The following is a 25,828-nucleotide window of genomic DNA, read 5'->3' as shown; positions in this document are numbered from 1 at the left end:
TGTGGTCACCATGTTGGTGTTTCCTTTATTTTGTAATTTACCTGTATGTACGCTGAATAAAGGTCTTATTCCAGATTGAAGAACTCAAGTCTATTTAACTTTCCCTTGGGGCCTGGGCCAGTCATGATCGGGCAACCCTTGAGCCGTCCAGACAAATCTCTCGAGACTTTAACAGCGGAAGAGGATCCTCAAATGACAAGTCATGTGATCTGTTGCTGACAAAAAAAACAACAGAAAACCGACGGTCCTTCGGCGTTTGAAGACGCACACATCTGTCGTGGATCGATCTGATAGCTAACATGCAGAACGCCATTAATTCCGTTAAAGGCACGGCCCTTGGTGTAGCCGAGTTTTTTACTCCAGTGCTGAAGGTAAGCTAAATTAGCTGTATCGCTAGCTACTGTAGATTGCTATCACTCAGCAGTGGTGTGTAAGATGCTAGCATGCGTTATCGGGAAGTCTTCCCTCAAGTGCTCTCAACAACATGTATTATGTAGCTACAATTCGTTGTTTACAGTCCTATTGCAGTGTATAATCTCAGTTTATGAAATATTTAGAGGTTTCATGGCGTTGATGACTGTCTTGTCATTATGTCAATGTAGCTAACGTTAGCTTCGCATGATTCCATTTAAGCACATTTCAGAAATGTGACAGTCAATGTTTAAGACCTTCAAGCAATTAAGAATGGAATGTCTAACCTCCTCTGTAATGAAACTGTTTGCAGGCAGTCACACACGTTAAATATACCAAACTGCCAACAACAATTATATGACTTCATTATTTTGTCTGATAGGAATCCAAATTCAAGGAGACTGGAGTTATCACTCCAGAAGAGGTGAGGAAGTTGTCTTTCGTATCATTTGTAACTGAGTCACTTAGAAAGCCCAACAAGTCACACGTATGTAGGCTTTCATCATTTGGGCAAGTAAGTGCAACTGAAAGAGATTTGGAGAAGTTTGTCAATTCCAACAAGTCCCTTTCCCTGACTCAGAGTAATTGTCATCTGACTGAACTAGTACTATTCCTATTAAATCTCTATTTTCTTTCCATTAGTTTGTAGCTGCTGGAGATCACCTTGTTCATCACTGCCCCACATGGCAATGGTGAGTGTCCGTTGGAGTAAGATTGATACTCAATATTGTACACGCTACCCCCAGGACATGGGTTGGCTCCATCCAAGTCAATTCTGAAATTGAATTACACTCTTATGAAGAAATGCCGATGTTCCGATGTCCAGTTCAACTAACAGGAATTGAAATGGACTTTATCCCACCTCCATGATATTGTAGTCAGCTAAATTGCACTTAATTTCTCAAATCTAATTAGTCTGATATGAGCATGTAATTACTCTGGATGGATGTTATGCTGTCTCCGAATATAGCATCAACTACAGTATGTTGTTTTGACAGCACCGTAGTCCCAGATGTCACATCATGTTTATTCCCTCCAGGGTGTCTGGGGAAGAGGAGAAGGTGAAGCCGTATTTACCCAAGGATAAGCAGTTCCTATTGACCCGCAATGGTAAGAACTGTGTGAACTCAAATCAAATGTTATTGGTCACATACACATGGTTAGCAAATGTTATTGCGAGTGTAGTGAAATGCTTGTGCTTCTAGTTCTAACAGTGCAGTAATATCTAACACGTAATCTAACAATTCCACAACAACTACCTCATACACACAAATCTAAGTAAAGGAATAAGAATATAATCATATCAATATATGTATGAGCAATGACAGAGCAGCATAGGCAAGATGCAATAAACGGTATAAAATACAGTACATACATATGAGATGAGTAATGCAAGATATGTAAACATTATTAAAGTGACTAGTGATCCATTTATTAAAGTGGCGCTTTCTCTACAATACTGTTACTTGTCCTTATTGTTGCTGTAGTAAAGTATATTTTGTGTGTGTGTGCCTACAGTTCCCTGCTACAAGCGCTGTAAACAGATGGAGTATTGTGATGAACTGGAAGCTATCATAGAGGAGGATGACGGCGATGGAGGATGGGTCGACACCTACCACAACTCAGGTTGGACACTTTAGACATTTCCTGTGACAATGGTTCATTTTCTTGGGTCTTTTATGTTGTAGTGCAATATACCTTCATTATTGATGTGTTGCAGAGTGCAGTTTCAGGAATACATTATAAATAAAGTTAGCTTTTGGGTTTGTTTGTCCAGGAATGTTATATTTCATATTTATATTTTAGGTATAGGGGGAGTTACAGAAGCTGTACGAGAAATCTCATTGGACAACAAGGTAAATTTGATGGAACATTTATGTTTTGTTATTGAATCCTAGTAATATGCATTGATAATGAATGTTTCAAACTAACAACCTTAGATTAATACCATTGAAGACGTCTTAAAATAGTTGTATTCCTTTGTTTTGAAAGGACATGAATGTGAACTCTGGTGCTAGTGGGAATGGAGATGATGATGAAGACGAGGCAGCAGATATGGAAGGTGTCTACTCTCTACTCCTCAAGGAATATACCAAAGATTTTTACAACTAACCAAGATAGACCACAGCCTTTCGTTTCAAACGGGAACAAATGAGTCATAATGGGCAGAGCCAAGCACAAGCTAGCGAGATCCTATTGGTGCGTTCTAGCACACGTGCATATTTCCATTAGGGAACACCTACTCTGAAGTGCGTTTGTGCAATAACCCAACTCGGCTTTGCACTCCTAAACAACACATTTTTTTAAAACTTTGGCAATGGGTAAAGTCTACAAAACGTACTTGATTATGTTTGTAGCATATTTTAGTTTTGGGAACAGAAAATTGAATTAAGATCAAATGTTTAATCGATGAGAAAATGTGCAGAATGTTGGCCAAAATCCATCCTGTTTCGTCTTCTCCCACTCCCGGCCGCTGGGCTTCCTCTCACTACCATGTTTGGTAGTGAGTGGAAACTCCAAGCAGTTGCTTCACATTTATACGTCCGGTGAAATATCTGTCTCATTGTTCTGTGGTTATACTTCTCTAGTTGTGATGTGCGTTTTGGCCTGTTTTTATTTTATTTTTAACCTCAGCCCCCACAGGAGGCCTTTTGGTAGGCCCTCATTGTAAATAAGAATTTGTTCTTAACTGACTTTCATAGTTAAATAAGTAATGTAATGGTTGTTTGTCTTGTTCTGTTCTTTCAGAGTATGAGGAGAGTGGACTACTGGAAACAGATGAGGTCAGAAGTTCACAGTATTGTAACTTTTATTGTACATTGCTTTAGTTTCCAGGAAGTGTCTCTATTCCCCATTTTTCACTTCAGTCCCTCCCCCCCATATGTTTCCAGGCCACCCTGGACACCAGTAAAATGGTGGACTTGTCTAAATCCAAAACGGGAGAGGCTGTGAGCGATGACATCCTGCAGACTCGAACCTATGACCTCTACATCACATATGACAAATACTATCAGACTCCTCGACTCTGGCTATTTGGATACGATGAGGTAACACACTTACTGTACATTGACTCTGTACCGGTACCCCCTGTATATAGCCTTGCAACTGTTATTTTGTTGCTCCTTAATTATTTGTTATTTTATTTATTTTTTACATCAGTTTATTTTAGTAAATACTTTAACACATTTTTCTTAACTGCATTGTTGGTTAAGGGATGGTAAGTAAGCATTCACTGTATGGTCTACACCTGTTGTATTCTGCGCATGTGACAAAATGTATTTGATTTGTAAACTAGCTCTCGCAGTATGGAGTCAGCTTACTGTAACTGGGTTTCTAGGGTTGACCAAATAGTGCATCCTATGTGCACAGTAACAAAACATGTTGTCATTTAGATACTGCTGTGTGTCCTTTTGGATTGCATTGTGAATATTACTGAGGATTTAAATCCCAAGATGCGTTCTTACAGCTGAGGAAGAATGATGTCTTTGACTTACCTGGGAAACCGAGTTCCTGGGTTCTACGTTGTGTTTACCATTTCCTCTCACTCCTACAGGGCAGACAGCCCCTGACAGTGGATCAGATGTACGAGGACATCAGCCAGGATCATGTGAAGAAAACGGTCACCATCGAAAATCACCCCCACCTACCACCCCCGGCCATGTGCTCTGTGCATCCCTGCAGGTAAAAGCAAGCGATCATGAACATGCTTTCAGTAACTCAAAATCGGAGGAGTGCTGATCTGGGATAAGGTCCCCATTTTTATTCATTATAATCTAAAACTGATCCCACATCAGAACTCCTATTCTGAAAAACTTTGAGTATGGGCCCTGATCCGACTGTACTACTCATCGAGGCAGCACTTATGGTCCTGTAAACTAATGTTGCCACTTCCTGTTTTCCAGACATGCTGAAGTGATGAAAAGGATAATCGAGACGGTGGCGGAGGGGGGAGGAGAACTTGGAGTTCATATGCATCCTTTAAGTGAATTGTCAGCTGAGCTGAAGTCAAGTGTTTTTAATGCAGCTTGGTGATTTACATGTATGTGTCATTATGTAAGGGATAATGGGCCTATGTGTTCTATGGAAAATAATGAACGACTTACTTTCCAGAGTTGCATTCATTTCCAGGGAACGAGTTGATTATTCCTTTCATACCATGGCTATAATTTAACAAATGTGCTGCTTGAAATGTTTTCAACATCCACTGAGATAGCTAGCAAGTTTACTAGATAACTACAGTAGTTGCCTTGGTAACCAAACAAAGAAACCGTCAGTCGTAGCTTGCTGTTATGAAAAATCTAATTCAATGTTTTCAATTCGACTTGCTTTCAAACGCAGCTCAAACACTGTAGAATTCAATTTCTATAGTTGAATTCTAACGTGCTGATATACTGTGCTTTATAGTGAAACGAGTATTCAACAATGCCATGGTATAGTTCAATGTAACCCACGCTAAGGTGAGTTGTAAATACAAGTGATCTTGCTAATACTGTTTCTCTTCCATTCTTGCCTACACATTATTCCTTAACTTCATGTTTCAGGTATCTGTTGATTTTCTTGAAGTTTGTCCAGGCCGTCATCCCCACGATAGAATACGACTACACAAAGCACTTCATCATGAAGCTCCATCCTACAGAGGTGTAGGCTACTCTTGCAAACATCTTTGAGTGTAGGAGGAATCTGTCTTCTGGCTGGCAGCGTTAGTGGGGTACGGAATGTTGTCTCTGGGAATGACTCTTTGCGTGGGAATAGGTTGAATCGCTGAGGGGTTGATGGGTGTGTACAGATGTTGGTAATGCTGTAATGGCTTTATGTGGTGACCGATCTCGCAGTGTTTTTGTCTGGAAGATTCTCACTCTGTACTTGGCAAATGCCCAGCTCTGCCATTAACAACCATTCAAAGATAAATATAGTTATTTTACATGAATTCACTGACAGATAGGCTTTCAAGTTTTCTCCATTTTGTTTTTATAACCACACAAATCTTTTTTTTTTTTACTATAGTAATGGTGCCACTAATGTCCTCTCAAATGCTTATCAATTAAATGTCGTTGAAAGAAATCTGACAAATGTTTTGTCCACTTTGCATTATAGCTTTTTCAGTGTGATGCACTGTGCTGGACTAATGTTTGGACCTCTACTGGTTCAGACCAATGCCAGTTTGTCTTAATGGTGACGTGTACATGATCTATTGGGCCCAGGACCATCGTTGGTTCCTGTAAGTGGGGTTGGTGTCCTTTTTTTGGAGTTTTCTTTGCCCAGCTCTTCTCTTTGTTTTTTAAAAGTTTTTTTCAACCCTGCTCCTAGTTCCACTGTCTTGTCCTGTAGAGATGATGTCATGATGATTGTGTTGTATGAATATGTGAGCGTTACCTCTTTGTGTGATGACACGCAAGGTTACCTGTATCACCAGATTATTCAAAGACACGGTATATCATCAGGAGTTTGACTGTCTTCTCAAATATATAAAGACGTCAGAAACCAACCAAGACTTTATTTCTGCACATTTGGCTAAGGATCTGCACAGTATATTCATTGTTAACTATTGTACTCTTCTCTTAACAGTATGTATAACTCACTCATTAACGCTGAAATATTGACTGTAAAATGTCTGAGTAACTGGACAGGTGTTGTGGCCCTTTCTCTTATCTGTTGATCCTACAGACTCCTTGTGTAACAGCTCAGTGTTAACACACTAAACATTTTAAAGTAATGTACATTTATATCAAGAAAAATCCCCAATATTATTGATATGATGGATTGTATACATTATGCCGTTATAAAACTACCACTGGGTGAATGCCCTTGAGATCATGCATTATAAAGCACATATGGCATCTGAAATTATATACTTTTCTCAGCAAATTGATAGCTAGATTAAAATGTATGCATGGTCTAAGAATAGATAAGGTTATGTAATGAGTTTGTAGCTAGACTGACTGTTCAAATAGTAATTCGTATTTTATTTAACCTTTTTTGACAGTGAGTCATTCTGAAACCAAGGTCTCTTTTACAGACGAGCCCTGCATACACATCAACGTCAATATACACATCAATATATACATCCATTTTAATGGGCAGAATCTGATTTAGAAAATGTAATAACTTTGGTAAGTATACCAGCGTGTGTGCCTCATTTAAAATAGACACTTATTTTGTTGCCTTAGACAAACCCCCTCTTTGCTCTCATTTAATTGGCCGAAGGTTCTGTCGTCATTTTACTGCGACGCACAATATTTTCACTTAGTTTTCCATATTGCTGTCAGATCAAATCTACTAGCCACTGTGGTGCGTGGAGGTCACGTTATGGTGTTTTTTTTTTGGTTGACATGTCTCAACTATATCCCACGATCTTACTTTGTGTTTATGGATTCTTCTCTAATCTCCGACCTTCTGAGCCTTTCTTAACTGCGTTTTTGATGGGACCTGATAAAAACCTTACTGAAACAGAGGTAAGTAGAAGGACGAGCATTAGCTTCTTGTTCATTGTGCAAAAAGCAACTACATTTAGCTAGCTAAATCTACAAAATAACGTATTGTTTACATGTGAATATCTGTAACGTTAATGCAATCATATGTTATTTATTTTTTTACATTTCTTTATATCACCAATATAACGTTACAACCAAGAGAACCGTTGGCTCTTCTGTAACATTAACTTGTTAACATTGTTTCTGTATCCTCGTGCTAATCCAGTTTGACTGCAATCCTTGAAATATTTTCTTAATAGGACCACTAGCTCATGTGGTCTCAAATCCTTTGAAAAAAGTCTCAAATCCGAAAATAATTGCTTTTCCCTTGTGCCACCAATGAAGAAAGGTAGCCTAGTTAACTAATATGGAGGTTACTTATTGCTTTGTAATAGCTAAACAGGCAGCAACCTTGAATATTAGCGTTACATCACATTTTTGTCCATTGGAAGCGTTTATCTATTTTGTCCTTTAGGAGTGAATTACAATAACATGGCTGACTTTGTATACACATCCTCTGTCCACAGCTTGTAAATGAAATCTACCCAATATGGACCTATTCCTACCTTGTGCTACTCTTCCCAGTTTTCCTGGCAACGGACTACCTGTGTTACAAGCCTGTGCTGATCCTGCAGGCGGTGAGCTTGGTAGTGACCTACTTTATGCTAGTGAAGGCCCAGGGCGTGCTGGCCATGCAGTTTCTGGAGTTGTTCTTTGGCCTCGCCACTGCCACAGACATAGCCTACTACTCTTACATCTACAGTGTGGTGGAGCCGGCCCAGTACCAGAGAGTCACTGGTTACTGTCGTAGTGTTACGTTACTGGGCTCCGCCGCTGGTTCGCTGGCTGGGCAGCTGCTAGTGTCTGTGGCTCAGGTCCCACTGCTCTACCTCAGTATTATCACATTGGTGTCGGTGATCTTGGCCTTTGTGGCGCCCTGGTTTTTGCCCATGCCCGGTAAGAGCTTGTTCTTCCATAAGAGCCAGGGAACAGAGGGGGAGAAGCCGGTGCATCAGAACAGCAGGGTTCCCATGGATGAAGCGGAGGACCCTGAGAGCAAAGTACCTCTGAAGATTGATGAGGTCACCATGGTGAGCCTCTTTTTTTTTTTAAAGCGTGATCTTTTCATTGTTATTGGTAAGACAGGTCACCATGGCCTCTTTGAAGGACTGAGTAGTGTTGTTGTTGAACCATGTTTCAGCTCTGAGTTAAAACCATTTAACTGTTGTTGTTGAACCATGTTTCAGCTCTGAGTTAAAACCATTTAACTGTTGTTGTTGAACCATGTTTCAGCTCTGAGTTAAAACCATTTAACTGTTGTTGTTGAACCATGTTTCAGCTCTGATTTAAAACCATTTAACTGTTGTTGTTGAACCATGTTTCAGCTCTGAGTTAAAACCATTTAACTGTTGTTGTTGAACCATGTTTCAGCTCTGATTATAAAACCATTTAACTGTTGTTGTTGAACCATGTTTCAGCTCTGATTATAAAACCATTTAACTGTTGTTGTTGAACCATGTTTCAGCTCTGATTATAAAACCATTTAACTGTTGTTGTTGAACCATGTTTCAGCTCTGATTATAAAACCATTTAACTGTTGTTGTTGAACCATGTTTCAGCTCTGATTATAAAACCATTTAACTGTTGTTGTTGAACCATGTTTCAGCTCTGATTATAAAACCATTTAACTGTTGTTGTTGAACCATGTTGCAGCTCTGATTATAAAACCATTAATTGTTGTTTATTAATTGATGTCATGCAACTCTGCTGTCCCAAATTGAAAGACACTAGATTGACACAATCCTGATTGACACCATTGAATGTTGCAATACTAGAGCATTTACAAAAAATACATTGAACTAAAACCTTGCTTCATCACTCACTTTCAGGAAGCGGTTCTTTTCAGAGCATTTGAGTCCGTTGATTCTTACGCAAGTTCTTACTCAACTCTGTACAATTTTCTTCACTCAGGTCGTGACTGTCAGTGACGGTGGTGGCGCTAGCAGTGGCTTAGTGGACGTGTTAGGGATCCTATGGGAAGACTTCCTGCAGTGCTACTCATGCCCTGCCCTCCTGGCTTGGTCGGTGTGGTGGGCCCTCTCTACTTGTGGCTACTTCCAGTTGGTCAACTATGTTCAGGCCCTGTGGGAGAAAGTCCTGCCCTCCCAGGAGTTTGTGATCTACAATGGATACGTGGAGACAGTCTCCACCTTGTTAGGTAAACTTGATGAAGTACCGTTTCAGATGAATTACAACCTGAGAAGATACTACTTGAACTGATTAAAGAATAGTCTTGCGTTACCATACTTCCAAGTCAGCCTGGAAGCAGAATCTAATCAAATAAGAATGCACATTTTAATTTCAATGCATGTTCTGTTTGTCTGCTGACTGATCACGCCCCTGGTGTCTGTGCTTAGGTGCGTTAGCAGCCTTCGGTGTTGGCTCCATCAAGGTCTCCTGGGCAGTCTGGGGAGAGCTGGCTCTCTGCATCTTCTCAGTGGTCATGGCTGTGGCTGTGTACCTCATGGACACCATCAGGAACATCTGGGTGTGCTACACTTCCTATGTGGTCTTCAGAGCCACCTACATGCTGCTGATAACCATCGCTACGTGAGTGACCTACAGTACATGATATAACCATCGCTACGTGATTAGGACAGACAGACATCCTGACCTACAGTACATGATATAACCATCGCTACGTGATTAGGACAGACAGACATCCTGACCTACAGTACATGATATAACCATCGCTACGTGATTAGGACAGACAGACATCCTGACCTACAGTACATGATATAACCATCGCTACGTGATTAGGACAGACAGACATCCCCTGAAAACCATATGATGTCCAGGGATTTAAAGTTTGTTATTAATGTTTGGACTCAATTGTATCATAGCTACGGTAGAAGCCTACAGTAAGCTGTCTACCTATGATATCTTTACTGTGTATTCAATTTCATCTTTCTACTGTGTATTCAAACTCCACTTTTATGTTTTAAATTGTATTTCTAAAGACAGTCTTTTGTGCTCCACCAGGTATCAGATTGCTGCCAACCTGAGTATGCAGCGATATGCCTTGGTGTTTGGAGTGAACACTTTCATTGCCCTGCTGCTTCAGACTCTGCTTACTGTTGTGGTAGTGGACTCTGTCGGGCTGGGCCTGGACATTTTCCCACAGGTAACTTATCTAAAGACAATACTATCCATGATGTTTGGATGTAAAATATGTTTTGTTTTTAAAAAGAGTCATATTACTGTTACAACACTGATGTAGCTTGATAAATATTTTCTCTGTCTCAGTTTCTCATATACGCCAGCTACTTCGCCGTGATCGCAGTGGTCTTCCTCGTGGCCGGGCTGTACAAGCTGGTGTTGAGGAGAAGATCCCAGCCAGCGGCCCAGCCTCAGACTGATAGTGGAGAGACTGAGTCAGACTGCCTTAGCAGAGACTCTCCTCCCCTCAATGAGCTGCAGCAGATCACAGGGACATGATTACCTGTTTATGGTGCAGTACTACAAAGAGGAACACGTCAGGACCAGTGTTGGACCCAATTCCATTTAAACTCAGTCAATTCAGGATGATTTGAAATGGAATTGACCCCAACTGTGGTCATCACACTATGCAAGTGTGTTGTACGCCTTCGCTTGCTCAAGCACATCATTCATGGATTGGGTGCAGGCCTAAAAACACTTGCAGAGTGTAACATTTTAAAGTTTATATGATAGCCTTATGGGTTTAATGAAAATGTGTAGTTCGCCTATATTTAGGCTTTGTTTGTGATTTCCATTTTTTTTTGTCACACAAAAGCTTTATTTGTGGTGTGTTGCATAATGGTAGTTGGCCTACTATCTTTTCCTTCGTCACTTTAAATCGTTGCCTTAACTACCAAAGTAAGTCAATGGATAAGCAATAAATGTTACATTCTGAACTGCTAGAAAAATGAATTGTTAGAGTTCAATTGTTACAAGAATAGCTTTTTATAAAATGTACTCACTGAAGCATCGAATCAAATGTCGCAAAGATTTGATTGATCAGCAATAGATAGACATAGTTATCTTAAGACACTTGACAATCTAATATCTAGCGACTACATATTAACCATACATTCATGGGTCAAAAATGAAAAGCATATGTATGTGATTGACATGGAATTGGAGGCCATATTTACAGTATATTATTGTATTATAATCACTGGCCTTGAATGTAGGTCTACTACTGAAGTGGTTCAACCATACTGTATTAATACAAATGAGCTTTTTTTTACTATCAATACAAATCCCAGTAGTTGAAAGGCTGAGCGCTGTAGCAGATGACTGAAGCTGATGATTATCTACTGAGAGCTGATTCAGTGTTGTCTGGTGGTCACTGAAAGGCCAAAAGCACCTACAGCACATGTTATAACTTACCGGTTACACAACATGCTTCCTCCATATATTACAACAGCATACCCTAAAATAGTCAAAAGATTAGCCCCATTCAATTTTTTTCTTTAGTCATAATGAGAATCTTGTCATCTTCAATCATGTTGGTAACATATTTATGTCTTGATACTAAGACCGGATTCAATCAGATCAAGTGTTAACCGGCGTTAGCTGACGTTTTGGTGGTGAAACTGTGTTGGAGCTGTCAAATCGGTGAGCAGCTGCTCTTGATCATTGTCATGAAGCCACACCCCGTCCCACTTGCTTTAGAAGTTCAGTAGGAGAAAGTGTAGTCGATATAGAAATGACTGTCAAATTGAAAGTGATTAAACAAAATAATAAGGAATTCCATCAGCCTAATCGAGGTGTAGATTACATCTCACACTTCCAGTGTTCTAACTTGTAAACAAGGCTGCATGGGATTTCTCTTTAACGGGACTCCGTGCAGCCAATGGCAAGGTCCGCTTTAGGTATCATGCTGGGAGCAGCTTGTGGATTTGACAGCTCTGAAGCCGTTCCGCCTCCGACGCCGCCAAAACAACTGCTATGCAAATGTCTGCTAAAGCAGGTCTGATTGAATAGAGCACCTAGTTATAGTAGGCTTTTTACAGATCAATGAATGTTTATTTCATATTTTTACAATATGTTGGTTTTGACTTCACAATTACTACATTGCAGTGTAGTCTCTTCAGTTCTCTCTGTTTTTGTTCTTGTGTAATGTTTTTTTCAATAAACAAATCGTTTTGTAGTATGAAATGTGGGACATTTGTTTCTTATTTCTGAATACAAACATTTGTGCTCATGTCACCAAGCATGCATTGTAATATCAATATGTATTTAAAACAACTCAAGTGTTGAGAGTTTGAAGCAACCTGGCACTTTTATTCTGGTTACATAAATATAAAAATGTAGCTTCTAATCCAGATACTGGATTTTTATTAATATTCAATAGGTTCATTGCAATTACCATATGTATGTCATTAGTACTGTAACTACCTAGTAATTCATATACTGTAACAAAGTGCTTTCTTATTAACGTTCAATTAGCCATTTTCAGAAGGAAGAACAGGGTGATTCATTTCAAGCAAATGTATTTTTTTTAATATATTTTTTTACATTCGTCAATTCTTAAATTAAACGCATTCTCTTTGGTAAACAAGCACATTGGCAACAGTCAGAACTGAAGCCGTCGTTGCAGAGTATCAGGAAAAGCCACAGACAAAGTAAGATGAAATGTGACTTCTCACAAAAAGGCCTGAGGTTCACAAAGTACAGAGAATAATGAGATACCATCTAGAGAACACTTCTCATAGCCAGACGGAGAGGCTGGACACCGGAACAAAATATAGAAATAGGTACAAAACATTCCTTCATCTGAATATCAACTATATTTATAAAATCAACACAACCTCTTCTAGTGTTCTATAACCTACACTAGGTGAGGTCCAATACTCCAATCCCTATGGTAACATTACCACCATAATGGCCACAAAGTGAATCCAATGAGATAATATGTAGTTCCTACATCACACATTCAACAGTCCAGTATGGAAGCTATGGATAGGGCTACTCGTCTTCCTCATTGTCCTCAGACTCTGTAGAGGAAAGAAAGAGATGACCAATGTTACCAGTCAGTGACTGCTGTTATAACATGTTATAACCACTTAAGATAGATCCATAGCCATTCTGTATCACGGGTTATCACTGGGGATGCAGGGTTGGAAGAGTGTGTGTGTGTCGCGCTCACCTGCTGTGATGGAGTGGTTGAGTTGGGCCAGCATCCTCAGCATGAATGAGGCAGGTACAGTGATAGTGTTCCTGGTCTCCTCCAGCATCAGTTCATTACGGAAGGTCACCTACAGGACACAGAGCACCAGGTATCAGGAGATCAGAGGTTCCAATGGCTTCATCAATGTCACTATGATGAGAGCCTTTCTTTCCTCCACACACGTGTTTGATTGTAAAGCACACAAGTCAGTGGAGGCTGGTGGGGGGAGGAGCCATTACCACGAGCCTGTCCTCCCCAATTAAGGTGCCACCAACCTCCCGTGACATGAATACATGTATTTATGTCACACCTCTTCAGCGAGTACTCTGTTGAATGATGGGGATTCCTCCATGGGTGACCAGATCTTGATGTTGGAATCTATCCCTGATGTGGCTAACACTGGAATGAACAGAAAAAGAAAAAAATGAATATTCGGGTAACTGACAAAATAAAGGAAACTCCAACATAAAGTGTTTTAATTGGGCGTTGGGCCACCACGAGCCAGACCAGCTTCAAAGCACCTTGGCATAGATTCTACAAGTGTCTGGAACTCTATTGGAGGAATGCAACACCATTCTTTCAAGAGAAATTCCATCATTTGGCGTTTTGTTGATGGTGGTGGAAAACGCTGTCTCAAGTGCCGCTCCAGAATCCCCAATAGTGTTCCATTGGGTTGAGATCTGATGACTGAGACGGCCATGGCATATGCTTTACATCGTTTTCATGCTCATCTAATCATTCAGTGACCACTCGTGGATGGGGGCATTGTCATCCTATGGGGGCATAGCCATGGTGGCCAAAATGATGGCCTGCCCAGCATATTTATACATGACCCTAAGCATGATGGGATGTTAATTGCTTATTTTAGCAGTTACAGTGCATTCGGAAAGTATTCAGACCCCTTCACTTTTTCCACATTTTGTTGCGTTACAGCCTTATTCTAAAATTAATTAAATTAGAAATGTTTACAAATGTATTACAAATAAAAAACAGAAATACCTTATTCACATAAGTATTCAGACCCTTTGCTTTGCATCCTGTTTCCATTGATCATCCTTGAGATGTTTCTACAACTTGATTGGAGTCCACCTGTGGTAAATTGATTGGACATGATTTGGAAAGGCACACACCTGTCTATATAAGGTCCCACAGTTGACAGTGCATGTCAGAGCAAAAACAAAGCCATGAGGTCGAAGGAATTGTCCGTAGAGCTCCGAGACAGAATTGTGTCAAAGCACAGAACTGTGGAAGGGTACCCAAGAACACAGTGTCCTCCATCATTCTTAAAATGAAGAAGTTTGGAACAACCAAGACTCTTCCTAGAGCTGGCCGCTCCGGCCAAACTGAGCAATCGGGGGAGAAGGGCCTTGATCATGGAGGTGACCAAGAACCTGATGGTAACTCTGAAAGAGCTACAGAGTTCCTCTGTGGAGATGGGAGAACCTTCCAGAAGGACAACCATCTCTGCAGAATTCCACCAATCAGGCCTTTATGGTAGAGTGGCCAGACGGAAGCCACTCCTCAGTAAATGGCACATGACAGCCAGCTTGGAGTTTGCCAAAAGGCACCTAAAGGACTCTCAGACCATGAGAAACAAGATTCTCTGGTCTGATGAAACCAAGATTGAACTCCTTGGCCTGAATGCAAAGCGTCACGTCGGGAGGAAACCAGGCACCGCTCATCACCTGGCCAATACCATCCCTACGGTGAAGCATGGTGGTGGCTACATCATGCCGTGGAAATGTTTTTCAGCGCCAGGGACTGGGAGACTAGTAAGGATCGAGGCAAAGATGAACGGAGCAAAGCACAGAGAGATCCTTGATGAAAACCAACTCCAGAGTGCTCAGGACCTCAGACTGGGAAGAATGTTCACCTTCCAACAGGACAACGACCCTAAGCACACAGCCAAGACAATGCAGGAGTGGCTTTGGGACAAGTCTCTGAATGTCCTTGAGTGGCCCAGCCAGAGCCTGGACTTGAACACAATCAAACATCTCTGTAGAGACCTGAAAATAGCTGTGCAGCGACACTCCCCATCCAACCTGACAGAGCTTGAGAGGATCTGCAGAGAAGAAGGGGAGAAACTCCCCAAATATAGGTGTGCCAAGCTTGTAGCGTCATACCAAAGAAGACTCGAGGCTGTAATCACTGCCAAAGGTGTCTCAACAAAGTACTGATTAAAGGGTCTCAATACATATGTAAATGTGATATTTCAGTTTTTTTAATTATATTTGCCCCCCCAAAAATGGGGTACTGTGTGTAGATTGACGAGGAAAAAAACAAATTTAATCAATTTTAGAATAAGGCTGTAAAATGTGGAAAAAGTGAAGGGGTCTGAATACTTTCCAACTGCACTGTACCTGTAAAGTCACAGCCTTCAAGCCTTTGTAAGAGCCAGACTGGGTGTTGACTAAAACCACCTTCAGTGTGAGACTGTCAGAAGCAGTGAACTCACGTGGTTCGTAGGGGTGTGGCTGCAGACAGTTGATAACGTGCTGGTCTGCCTCCAGCAGCATTAGGTGTTCCCCTGTCTCTCTGTCCCAGATGAAGATATGACCACAGTCTGAGCCGCTCAGCACAAACTGGTCACCCCAGAAACAACACTGATTGGTCTATAAACAACAACAACAACAAAAGCTTGAATGAGTATTCCACATAGCTACTTCTCAATAACTAAAGCATTGAACCTTAAATATAGCTGACAAGAAGTTGAAGCCGTTATCACCACATATTGCCCAAGGTCCCCCTCTGGTGGACTAAATCATTACTTTAAGCTTGTCTTAATGCTCAGTACTGTTATACTGTACTGTACCATCGTCCTGGAATTACGGTGGCCCTTGTAGACCTTTTCTACTGAGGGCTTCCCGATATGGCGAGTCTCGCAATCCGCCAACTCTTTCTTCTCTTTCCGCCGCCGAAAAATCTCCTGGATCCGCGCAGCAGCAGAGCGCCTTTCGGAAGGATATACAACATGTCTGTAGAGTCATTAAATCCAATCAAAGTCCAGCCAGGTGAGAAGTGTAACTTCTGTATTGCAGGTTTGATTGAATGCACTGAGCAACAAGGAAACGCCCAACATCAGCAATCTAGTTCCAACTGTTCTGTCAGCGTTATTTAAACTACTGATCTGACACATCTATTGTTAGTGAAGAACAACTCATTCTTAGTTGTTGTTGCCATGGCAAATAATTACCTGAGTACTCTTTCCCCTAATTCTGATCCTCTCAAATTAAATCTATGGAAGGAAGGGAACAAAACATCCACTTTAATAGCCAGACATGACTCTAGTAGTTCAATGATTAACTGTGTAGGCCAGCTATGCCTCAGTCAATGCAATCATAGTACCATACCTTTGCATCCATTCCCCAGGGGGCTGTGGTGTGGGCTCCTCTCCCATGCCCTCCACCTCCGACTGGCTGAGGGATGAGATCTGCCTGGTGTCGGACACCTGCTCTGGGCTCCTGATCCGCGGGGGTTCCTCCTGGTCGCTGGCGCCACCGCTGGAGAAGTCCAGTTGGATGGTGCTGCTAGTGGTGCCCTGGTTGCTGTATGTCAGACTCAGAACTGGTTCCCCAGGAGACGGTTGGAGACTTCCTGTCCCCGTGCCACTCCTACGGCTCCTCGGGCTCTCCATGGAGGAGGAGAAGCTGGCTGTTGATGTTGGTTGAGACGGGGATGGATTCCCTAGCACCATAGCCTCCTGGTGAAGCCCACTACCTTGTGGAGCTGCTGCAGGGTCTACCCTGGGTCGTGGCTGTGGACGGGCTCCTCTGTTGTTCTGGGCCTCACTGGCATCCTCAAACCAGCGTGACAACATGTCTGACATCCTCTGCATCAGAGACACTCCAGGCCTGGACTCTCCTACAGGAGCAAGAGGGTTCAAAATCCATCATATTACTCATAGACAGTGATGTGAAAGTTTACATAATCTAATAATATCATGCTTATGTATAATTGTATTGTGTGTTAATTCATGCAATATATATATATATATATATATATATATATATTTTTTAATGTAACCTTTATTTAACTAGGCAAGTCAGTTAAGGACAAATTCTTCTCTTATACCACTGCACCAGTCGGGAGCAATAGGACCAAGTGAGAGTGCACTTCTGTCATCGATAGCACATGTGTTGTCAGCTGTGTGTTCAGATGAGTGGGGACTTAGTGGGGCGAGGAGCTTCTCTTACCGTCCCTCTCCCTCTCGCTCTCTGGCCGTGACAGGGGTCCAGTGTCTGACCAGTCTCCTCTCAGACGCAGACGCTTCTGCTGAGTCTCCTTCTGCTAGGAGAAACAAAGTGACATTTCACCACTCACAGCACAGCACGGGATCGGGCCTGACCAAAATAACCGCCCTTTCACTATGGCTGAGACCCCCCACCCCCTCCTCTTCCCTCCACTGGGGGCTCACATTCCCCGCCCCTCTGCCAGGTGAGGCTCTGGCAGGCGATACCAGGGGTCTCATACACAAGAAGGAGGGGGACAGGGAGGTTTATCTTAGTGCACATAGGTTACACTAGTTCCATGGTGTTTGTACAGGAACGGTGACGTTACCTGGTGTTGTATCGAGTTCTGCACAAAATATGCTGCCTCACCCTGCAGATTACCCAGAAGCCCCCTGGCTTATGTGTTCAGCAGCTGTGTGTGTGAGAACGCAGCTCAAATGCCTTTCCCAAAACAGATTCAGACAGCAGACCGTTATCTACTGGTGAGGCAAAAATAGCCCAGAGATGGGACAACACATCACCCCCTCATGTCAACACACACACACACACCGCATGTCATGTGGTAGAAGCTTCCAGAAACCCATGTGAGTGGACAGTTGTTGTGTAAACACAAACTACATTCAAATAATTGAATCCAGTCTTTAGTACTGTGATACACAGTGGGTGAGAGGAATGTTCTCACCTTGTTATCCTGCGACGGTCCCTTCTGCTCGCGTCCCTTGTCATCTTTAGGGTCAAACAGGTAGAGACAGTCTGAGGCATAGCTGGCTAGCACCTCCCTGCCGTCCCTACTGTAGGCCAATGAGGTCACGCGACATAATTTGTTGACCAGGTGCCTCGGTACGAACCTCGCACACATCCCTGCCACCCCGCTTCCTGTCTGGAAACCTGCAGAGTGGATGAGATGTATATAGGAAACTATTATTTTCCATACAGACCTTCAGAAGAAAATGTTTTTCTCACCACTGAGCCCAAAGACAATCAAACAGTGATTAACTATGTTATGTACTGTGGCAGTAGGATTCCTTCAAGACTACTGATATTGATAGAATTATTAGTTCATTTTTAGTTATCTGATTAACCTTGAGTCAATAATAATTATTATTATTATCTGGTCGGTGCTTGATTATATTTGTCCTGTTTCACACATGTACATTATACACGTGTGAATTGGAAAGTCCCCCTGAGACACCCTCAGAGGGGTCACAGCCAGGGACTGCCATTATCAACAGCGACCCTGGAGTTATTAGGGTTAAGTACCCTGCTCAAGGCCACGTCAACAAATGTTTAATCTTATCGGCTCCGGATTCAAACTAGAAACCTTTCTGTTACTGGCCCAACGCTCTAAACGCTAGGCTACCTGTAGCCGCCGTTGAGGTTGTGCATACCTGTTGCTATGGTACCCAGCATTCTCCTGTCATAGATCCGGACTGAGCTGTCAGAGCAGCCAGTAGCCAGATAGAAGGATTCCACAGGAGATATGGCCATGGATGTTACTGCTCGCCGACAGTCAATCAGGATGTCCTAGTAAAAATAAAAGTTCAAGATACCTTCATAAAGGGAACTCTGACATCTGTTGTTTGAGTGCTAGGTAAAACTACTGGTAAAAATGGTGGCGAAAAGTCGTTAGTAAAAATAAGTTGCCTTTATACATATGTAACTACACAATAAAATGGTAGTAATAACATCATAGTTACATAGGAATTGTTCATTTGCCTGTAATAGAGTGTAGCTGTACTGTCATAACGCAAACATACCTTTTTACAGTTTGTTTGCCAGCAGCCAGGAGAAACTCGGACATCAAACCACCGGATTGTTCCATCCTCTCCACAGGACAGGAAAGAATGAGGGTCACTAGGTACCATCAATATCTACCAATAGAAATAGATAGGGTGTAGAATAGATATAGAACCTGCTCTGATTGGTCCGTGGAACAGAATTAGAATTCCTGTCTACTGACAGACAGGGGGCTTTAGAATAGATGACTTTCACTGCAGCAACATGCCAAGGACTTATTTATGGTCCACATACCATTCCTACCTTCCACAGCAATAACAGATGTTGAGGTAAATGTGATGTAGATGGAGAAGTGATAGATCGGATACATTAATCAACTCTCTCTATTGAATTACACTCCGATGGCGATGAGATTCAAATGCTGGATAACTCAGACGCCCCCGCCCCCCTCACCTCGTAGGCGGCACCGTTATGACAGTGGTACTGCAACACCGGGTCCATGTTGGAACCCCTCTCTACGTTGGTGAGGAAGATCTTGCCGTCGGCTGCTGCGGACACGATCATTCTGTCGTTGGTTTGGGGCATGAACTTGGCACTGAGGATATTGGATCGATGCCATGATGTAATGGATGCCTTGACCTGGAGAGTGGAAAAGGACTTTATATTGTCTCTCTGTCTCTTCTGCGTCCATTTGAACAACAGGTTGAAGCACAACACTGTGGTACCTTGATTATAAACAATGTTTTGGCCCCCCAAAAAAATGCATCTTACTTTCCGGCTATATGGGTTCGTGATGACCAATTTGTCATCATCTGATCCAGATAAGATGTATTCTCCTGTGTCGTTCCAGCATATGGTATTGACCTGTCATGAAAAACAATAACAGTTTGAAAACACAGGATATCATACAATTATCACAGTGCACTTACACTGTTAATGACGTCTGTAAGGCATGTTGGTACTTACAGAGCCCTCGTGTACATCAAGACTGGCTTCAAGTTTCAGCCTTTGAACAAACTCTTTTCTTCCTACAGGAAATCATTATGATACCATAAGAACAGTTTTAGGTATCACATATGGTAGTCCCTTTAAGAAAAGTATTATTTTAGCCAACACAAATGTTTAAATACAATAAGTAGTCTTTGTAAAGTATGAATTTATATAAAACACTGCTAATAAAAGAACAGTCTGTCTTAGATCAATTCCTAGCGCAAGGCAGTAGGCTGTTGTAAAACATGTTAGTAACACACTGACACATACAGTACAATGACAATAAAGTAGTATTTAGACCATTTGTACATAACATATTTTATGAAAACGTTTGTCTCACCTAAGTAGTTACTCCTTGTAAAGTTGTTTATTTTGTTGGAACCGATGGTGCGTTTCCTAATATCCCAAATTAGATTGTTGGTACAGGGCATGGTGTCGAAACACTGTCCGCCTCACAAACAACACAAGTATTACTGGAATATCTACACCGAAAAAAGTTTAAGTCATGGTGTCTTACAATTTAGGCTACAAATGAATGTCTTTCTGGACTCCTCTTCTGTTTTAGTTCAGTCGCTACAATTGTCTAAATTTTGTATCGTCGTCTGGCTGGCAGACTTTCTCGAATGAACAACTCTATAGAATTTACTGAACAGTTTCACGTTGGTCTCTCATGAAGAAGGTCGTGCTGATGGTATGTAGCCAGGAAACGTGAGCACTGCGCAGGCCCAGATTAGCCCCCCCCCCAAACTCCATGTCCCTCCCTGTTTTGAGCCGCTACTTCTTGAGCCCTAAATATATTATTGAACTCTTTGTGATGATCGGCCTGTGAATTAGCCTGTGAAAGTATGTGTTAATTTTGGTCAAGGACAAATTATTATGGTAGAAATGAGTGCCTAGATAATAATAATAATACATTTCATTTATAAAGTGCTTTTCATCGAAAGACAATCTCTAAGTGCCACAGTATTTATATAATAACCTTATTATAATATTATAATAATAACCATAGATTCTCGTTTCATCAGACAGAAACCGCATCTTCCTACCTGTGTTAAATCCATTGTGTCAGTTGATAATGTGGTTCATGTCATTTGAAAGTGTGTCCAAGAGTCAGTGTGTCTGGCTTCAGTTTATTTTTTATATTGTACCATTTCCAATCCCGTGTGTAATTCTTGGAAAGTGAAGTAGGATAGGCTTACTGTTCCCTACCAATGGCAGTGGTTGTTGGGCGGAGTTAACGTTCAGTACAACCCCCCCCCCCCTCCCCAATAATAGAAGATTCCATCCAGTAAGCATCATAGAGGATAGCCATGTCTGCTGTCAGCTAATGGTTCACACAATCTATTCTGTCTGATCAGTTCAAGTAGCCCAACGACAGGGTTACCGTGCCAAGTTTCAACAGTCACCAGACATGGCTTTAGTAGGAGTTAGAGCTTCATACCACAGGATTCTTTACCAGATAGAGCTTCTACTACCTGCTAAACTGAGACCCATTTACAACCATCCTGCAGGTAAGGACTTGATCAATATTACAGCATCAGGTCCTACTAACCTGGCTGTCTCTGTATCACTGTCCTCATGGTGTCTATTGGTTCATGTCTCCTCATGGTGTCTATTGGTTCATGTCTCCTCCCTGTTGTTTATTGGTTCATGTCTCCTCCCTGTTGTTTATTGGTTCATGTCTCCTCCCTGTTGTCTATTGGTTCATGTCTCCTCCCTGTTGTTTATTGGTTCATGTCTCCTCCCTGTTGTCTATTGGTTCATGGCTCCTCCCTGTTGTCTATTGGTTCATGTCTCCCCCCTGTTGTTTATTGGTTCATGTCTCCTCCCTGTTGTTTATTGGTTCATGTCTCCTCCCTGTTGTCTATTGGTTCATGTCTCCTCCCTGTTGTTTATTGGTTCATGTCTCCTCCCTGTTGTCTATTGGTTCATGTCTCCTCCCTGTTGTTTATTGGTTCATGTCTCCTCCCTGTTGTCTATTGGTTCATGTCTCCTCCCTGTTGTTTATTGGTTCATGTCTCCTCCCTGTTGTCTATTGGTTCATGTCTCCTCCCTGTTGTCTATTGGTTCATGTCTCCTCCCTGTTGTTTATTGGTTCATGTCTCCCCCCTGTTGTTTATTGGTTCATGTCTCCTCCCTGTTGTCTATTGGTTCATGTCTCCTCCCTGTTGTTTATTGGTTCATGTCTCCTCCCTGTTGTCTATTGGTTCATGTCTCCTCCCTGTTGTTTATTGGTTCATGTCTCCTCCCTGTTGTCTATTGGTTCATGTCTCCTCCCTGTTGTCTATTGGTTCATGTCTCCTCCCTGTTGTTTATTGGTTCATGTCTCCTCCCTGTTGTCTATTGGTTCATGTCTCCTCCCTGTTGTTTATTGGTTCATGTCTCCCCCCTGTTGTCTATTGGTTCATGTCTCCTCCCTGTTGTTTATTGGTTCATGTCTCCCCCCTGTTGTTTATTGGTTCATGTCTCCTCCCTGTTGTCTATTGGTTCATGTCTCCTCCCTGTTGTTTATTGGTTCATGTCTCCCCCCTGTTGTTTATTGGTTCATGTCTCCTCCCTGTTGTCTATTGGTTCATGTCTCCTCATGGTGTCTATTGATTCATGGCTCCTCCCTGTTGTCTATTGGTTCATGTCTCCTCCCTGTTGTCTATTGATTCATGTCTCCTCCCTGTTGTCTGATAATTTATCATTATCACCTCTGGATGTATTCTACTCTTCTATTTGGTAAATAAGAGTGATGTTCAATATAGTGGGACTGTGACTGTCACTAACCTCACTGTTATGAAGTACATTATCTAATGGACAAAATAATGAGTTAACTTACAGTAGCAGTGTATTGGGGTTGGTGAATGGACCCTTGGTCACGAGTGACCTCTGTGATGGGGTCATCGTCAATGGAGCAAACATAGTTTTATTATAGTAGTGTTGGAATTGTTTCAATGTGACAGGAGGAGTGTGTAGCTGATTATAATGAATTATAATAATTAATGAGGACAAACAGTCTTGATGCTGCCCAGTCTGTCTGTCACATGCAAACTATCTGAACGTTGATGAGCTAGTACACAGGGCTCTTCTTCCAGCCCTGGGGAGATAACAGAGACGGACTGGTCATAGGGCAATTCTGGCAAATGCCAGATGGGCTGGTCAATCTTTAGCCTGGTGGGCCTGTCAAAATGGTGGGTTTTGCCAAAATTATAATTATTTGGCTAATATCTGGGGTCTCAAGGGAAAAAATGGGCCTGTGTGTTAGAAATGCTTGGGACGATTTCTGGTCCCAGTCCGTCCCTATAGAAGAGTGGTAATATGTCTTGAAGGGGGTACACAGAAGGTTGTTCCAAGCAGGGGTTCTCCATTCCGGGTTCTGGGATGCTGTTAATATCAAAATAGGTTGGCACCATGATAAAGCAGAGGGAAGTCAGTATGAGATGTAAAAGCACAGCACATTAATAACAACTTATAGTTGATAAAACAACCAGCCTAGCTATCAAATAGACAAGAGAAGGAAAGTATATGAATGGACAATAGGTGGGTAACTAAATGACGTGCATGCCACTACATGCTGGCACTCTTCAATAAATTATCGCCCTTGGCAAGTTTTCAATTGGCAAGGCATTGAAGTACAGGCAGTGGAAGGAGGACAGAGACAAGCTGAGGGCACGAGAATGACAACAGGTGGAATTATCTAGGAAAGGATTTAACCAGTAACTTTCAATGTCGCCTCATCTTAAAACGTTTACTACAACGAATCAGGTAGCAAAGTTTAATGCTTGACAACTTCTGTCACTTCACAGAAAGTCTGAGGCCTACTGGTTCAATTGGCATATCATTTTACTGTGGAATCAACCAACTTTTTGCACAAAACTAAATGTCACATAAATCACTGTAACGTTATGTATTCAACACAGCTGTCATTGCTAACCTTATAATAATTAACCTTAATAATTAAACCACATTTTGTTTCGTCTATAGGTCCAAAGACAGTTTTCTTCTGGGCACCAGTGTGTAAGTGGGTAAGTGTTAAAAGATTTGCAGCGAAGCAGTTTACAGGGATCTTATAGTGTTTTGAGGGTTCTGAGAGTTTAGAGAGTTTTTAGAGGGTTCTGAGAGTGTTTAGAGGGATCTGAGAGTGTTTAGAGGGTTCTGAGAGTGTTTAGAGGGTTCAGAGAGTGTTTAGAGGGTTCTGAGAGTGTTTAGAGGGATCTGAGAGTGTTTAGAGGGATCTGAGAGTGTTTAGAGGGTTCTGAGAGTGTTTAGAGGGTTCAGAGAGTGTTTAGAGGGTTCTGAGAGTGTTTAGAGGGATCTGAGAGTGTTTAGAGGGATCTGAGAGTGTTTAGAGGGTTCTGAGAGTGTTTAGAGGGTTCTGAGAGTGTTTAGAGGGTTCTGAGAGTGTTTAGAGGGTTCTGAGAGTGTTTAGAGGGATCTGAGAGTGTTTAGAGGGATCTTAGAGTGTTTGGAGGGATCTGAGAGTGTTTAGAGGGTTCAGAGAGTGTTTACAGGGTTCTGAGAGTGTTTTGAGGGCTCTGAGAGTGTTTAGAGGGTTCTGAGAGTGTTTAGAGGGATCTGAGAGTGTTTAGAGGGTTCTGAGAGTGTTTAGAGGGATCTGAGAGTGTTTACAGGGTTCTGAGAGTGTTTAGAGGGTTCTGAGAGTGTTTACAGGGTTCTGAGAGTGTTTAGAGGGATCTGAGAGTGTTTAGAGGGATCTGAGAGTGTTTAGAGGGTTCTGAGAGTGTTTTGAGGGTTCTGAGAGTGTTTAGAGGGTTCTGAGAGTGTTTAGAGGGATCTGAGAGTGTTTAGAGGGTTCAGAGAGTGTTTACAGGGTTCTGAGAGTGTTTAGAGGGTTCTGAGAGTGTTTAGAGGGTTCTGAGAGTGTTTTGAGGGTTTGGAGAGTTTAACATTTTGGTCATTGAGCAGACACTCTTATACTGAGTGCATACAGTTTTGTATTGGTCCCTCATGGGAATCGAACCCATATCCCTGGCGTTGCAACGGCATGCTCTGTCAACTGAGCCACACAGGAAATTAAGACTGCACAGAGGCAGCATACATGTCACGATCGCTGTCTTCAAACTCCCTATCGTAAATAAGCCAAGGCGCAGTGTGCATGGAATTCCACATCCTTTAATGAAGTGAAACAAAAAAAACAGAACAGAAAGGAAACAAAACGTGACGTTCTGGGCTGCTCAAAAACAAGATCCCACAATCACAGTGGGAAAAAGGGCTGCCTAAGTATGATCCCCAATCAGAGACAACGATAGACAGCTGCCTCTGATTGGGGACCATACCCAGCCAAACAAAGAAATAAGAAAACTAGATTGCCCACCCAAATCACACCCTGACCTGACCTGACCAAATAGAGATATAGAAAGGCTCTCTATGGTCAGGGCGTGACAATACAGGAACTCATAGGAAGCAATTGCATGTAAGAGTGGACATGGGAGTTAATAATAATTAATTAGTAATGCCTGACCTGTGTCTACAAATTCCTTTCTGTCACGTGAACTGATTGAGGTCGCTTCTAGACAATGAAGTCACATTTTATAAGCTCCTGTCTGCTGCCTCGGTCTAATCTTAATATCCCATACAGTTAATGTTCCACTCTCCGACCTGCCAAACGATGTGTTATATAATGGTCCTATGATGTAGTACACATATGCACGGTTGTGTGACACCTCTCTCTCTCTCTCTCTCTCTCTCTCTCTCTCTCTCTCTCTCTCTCTCTCTGTTTCTCCCTGTTTCTCTCTCTCTCTCTCTCTCTCTGTTTCTCTCTGTTTCTCTCTCTCTCTCTCTCTCTCTGT

General features: G+C 42.0%; 4 protein-coding genes across 6 annotated transcripts in view; 3 read left to right on the top strand and 1 right to left on the bottom strand.

The window, feature by feature from the left end:
• The first annotated feature begins 204 nt into the window (after positions 1-204).
• On the top strand, positions 205-5,474 carry atg3 (Autophagy-related protein 3). Its single transcript, NM_001146493.1, is given in 12 exon segments — positions 205-371; positions 794-835; positions 1,054-1,103; positions 1,451-1,521; positions 1,930-2,037; positions 2,218-2,267; positions 2,404-2,473; positions 3,160-3,194; positions 3,303-3,458; positions 3,965-4,092; positions 4,314-4,382; positions 4,953-5,474. Coding segments are annotated over 12 exon segments (954 nt in total). The 5' UTR covers positions 205-299; the 3' UTR covers positions 5,056-5,474.
• A 1,174-nt stretch (positions 5,475-6,648) lies between these two features.
• LOC106574964 (thiamine transporter 1) lies at positions 6,649-12,065 on the top strand. The gene is made up of 6 exons (XM_014151099.2): positions 6,649-6,863; positions 7,409-7,972; positions 8,853-9,099; positions 9,299-9,491; positions 9,924-10,065; positions 10,188-12,065. The coding sequence occupies exons 1-6, from the start codon at positions 6,741-6,743 to the stop codon at positions 10,377-10,379; spliced, it is 1,461 nt and encodes a 486-aa protein (XP_014006574.1). The 5' UTR covers positions 6,649-6,740; the 3' UTR covers positions 10,380-12,065.
• A 322-nt stretch (positions 12,066-12,387) lies between these two features.
• On the bottom strand, positions 12,388-20,730 carry LOC106574838 (DDB1- and CUL4-associated factor 6). 3 transcript variants are annotated; one of them, XM_014150942.2, is made up of 15 exons: positions 20,374-20,730; positions 20,010-20,071; positions 19,815-19,907; positions 19,497-19,682; positions 19,064-19,177; positions 18,695-18,830; positions 17,989-18,194; positions 17,271-17,364; positions 16,428-16,938; positions 16,271-16,312; positions 15,890-16,052; positions 15,533-15,689; positions 13,388-13,476; positions 13,057-13,165; positions 12,388-12,904 (listed from the first exon to the last, which is right to left on the bottom strand). In XM_014150942.2, the coding sequence occupies exons 1-15, from the start codon at positions 20,462-20,464 to the stop codon at positions 12,876-12,878; spliced, it is 2,082 nt and encodes a 693-aa protein (XP_014006417.1). In that variant the 5' UTR covers positions 20,465-20,730; the 3' UTR covers positions 12,388-12,875. The 3 variants fall into 3 exon arrangements, with proteins under 3 accessions (XP_014006417.1, XP_014006419.1, XP_014006418.1); XM_014150944.2 differs by having other exon boundaries at positions 15,890-16,028; XM_014150943.2 differs by having other exon boundaries at positions 17,271-17,361.
• Positions 20,731-21,444: 714 nt separating this feature from the next.
• Positions 21,445-25,828, top strand: part of LOC123727768 (mitochondrial pyruvate carrier 2-like) — an 11,032-nt gene continuing 6,648 nt past the window's right edge. The window contains exons 1-2 of the mRNA XM_045696814.1: positions 21,445-21,544; positions 24,003-24,043. Coding sequence (XP_045552770.1) covers positions 21,445-21,544; positions 24,003-24,043 — 141 coding nt within the window. The remainder of the gene's footprint in view (positions 21,545-24,002; positions 24,044-25,828) is intronic.

Source organism: Salmo salar, chromosome ssa16, assembly GCF_905237065.1.
Source record: "Salmo salar chromosome ssa16, Ssal_v3.1, whole genome shotgun sequence".
Taxonomy (NCBI): Eukaryota; Metazoa; Chordata; class Actinopteri; order Salmoniformes; family Salmonidae; genus Salmo; species Salmo salar.
This window is presented reverse-complemented; position numbering and strand designations above follow the sequence as displayed.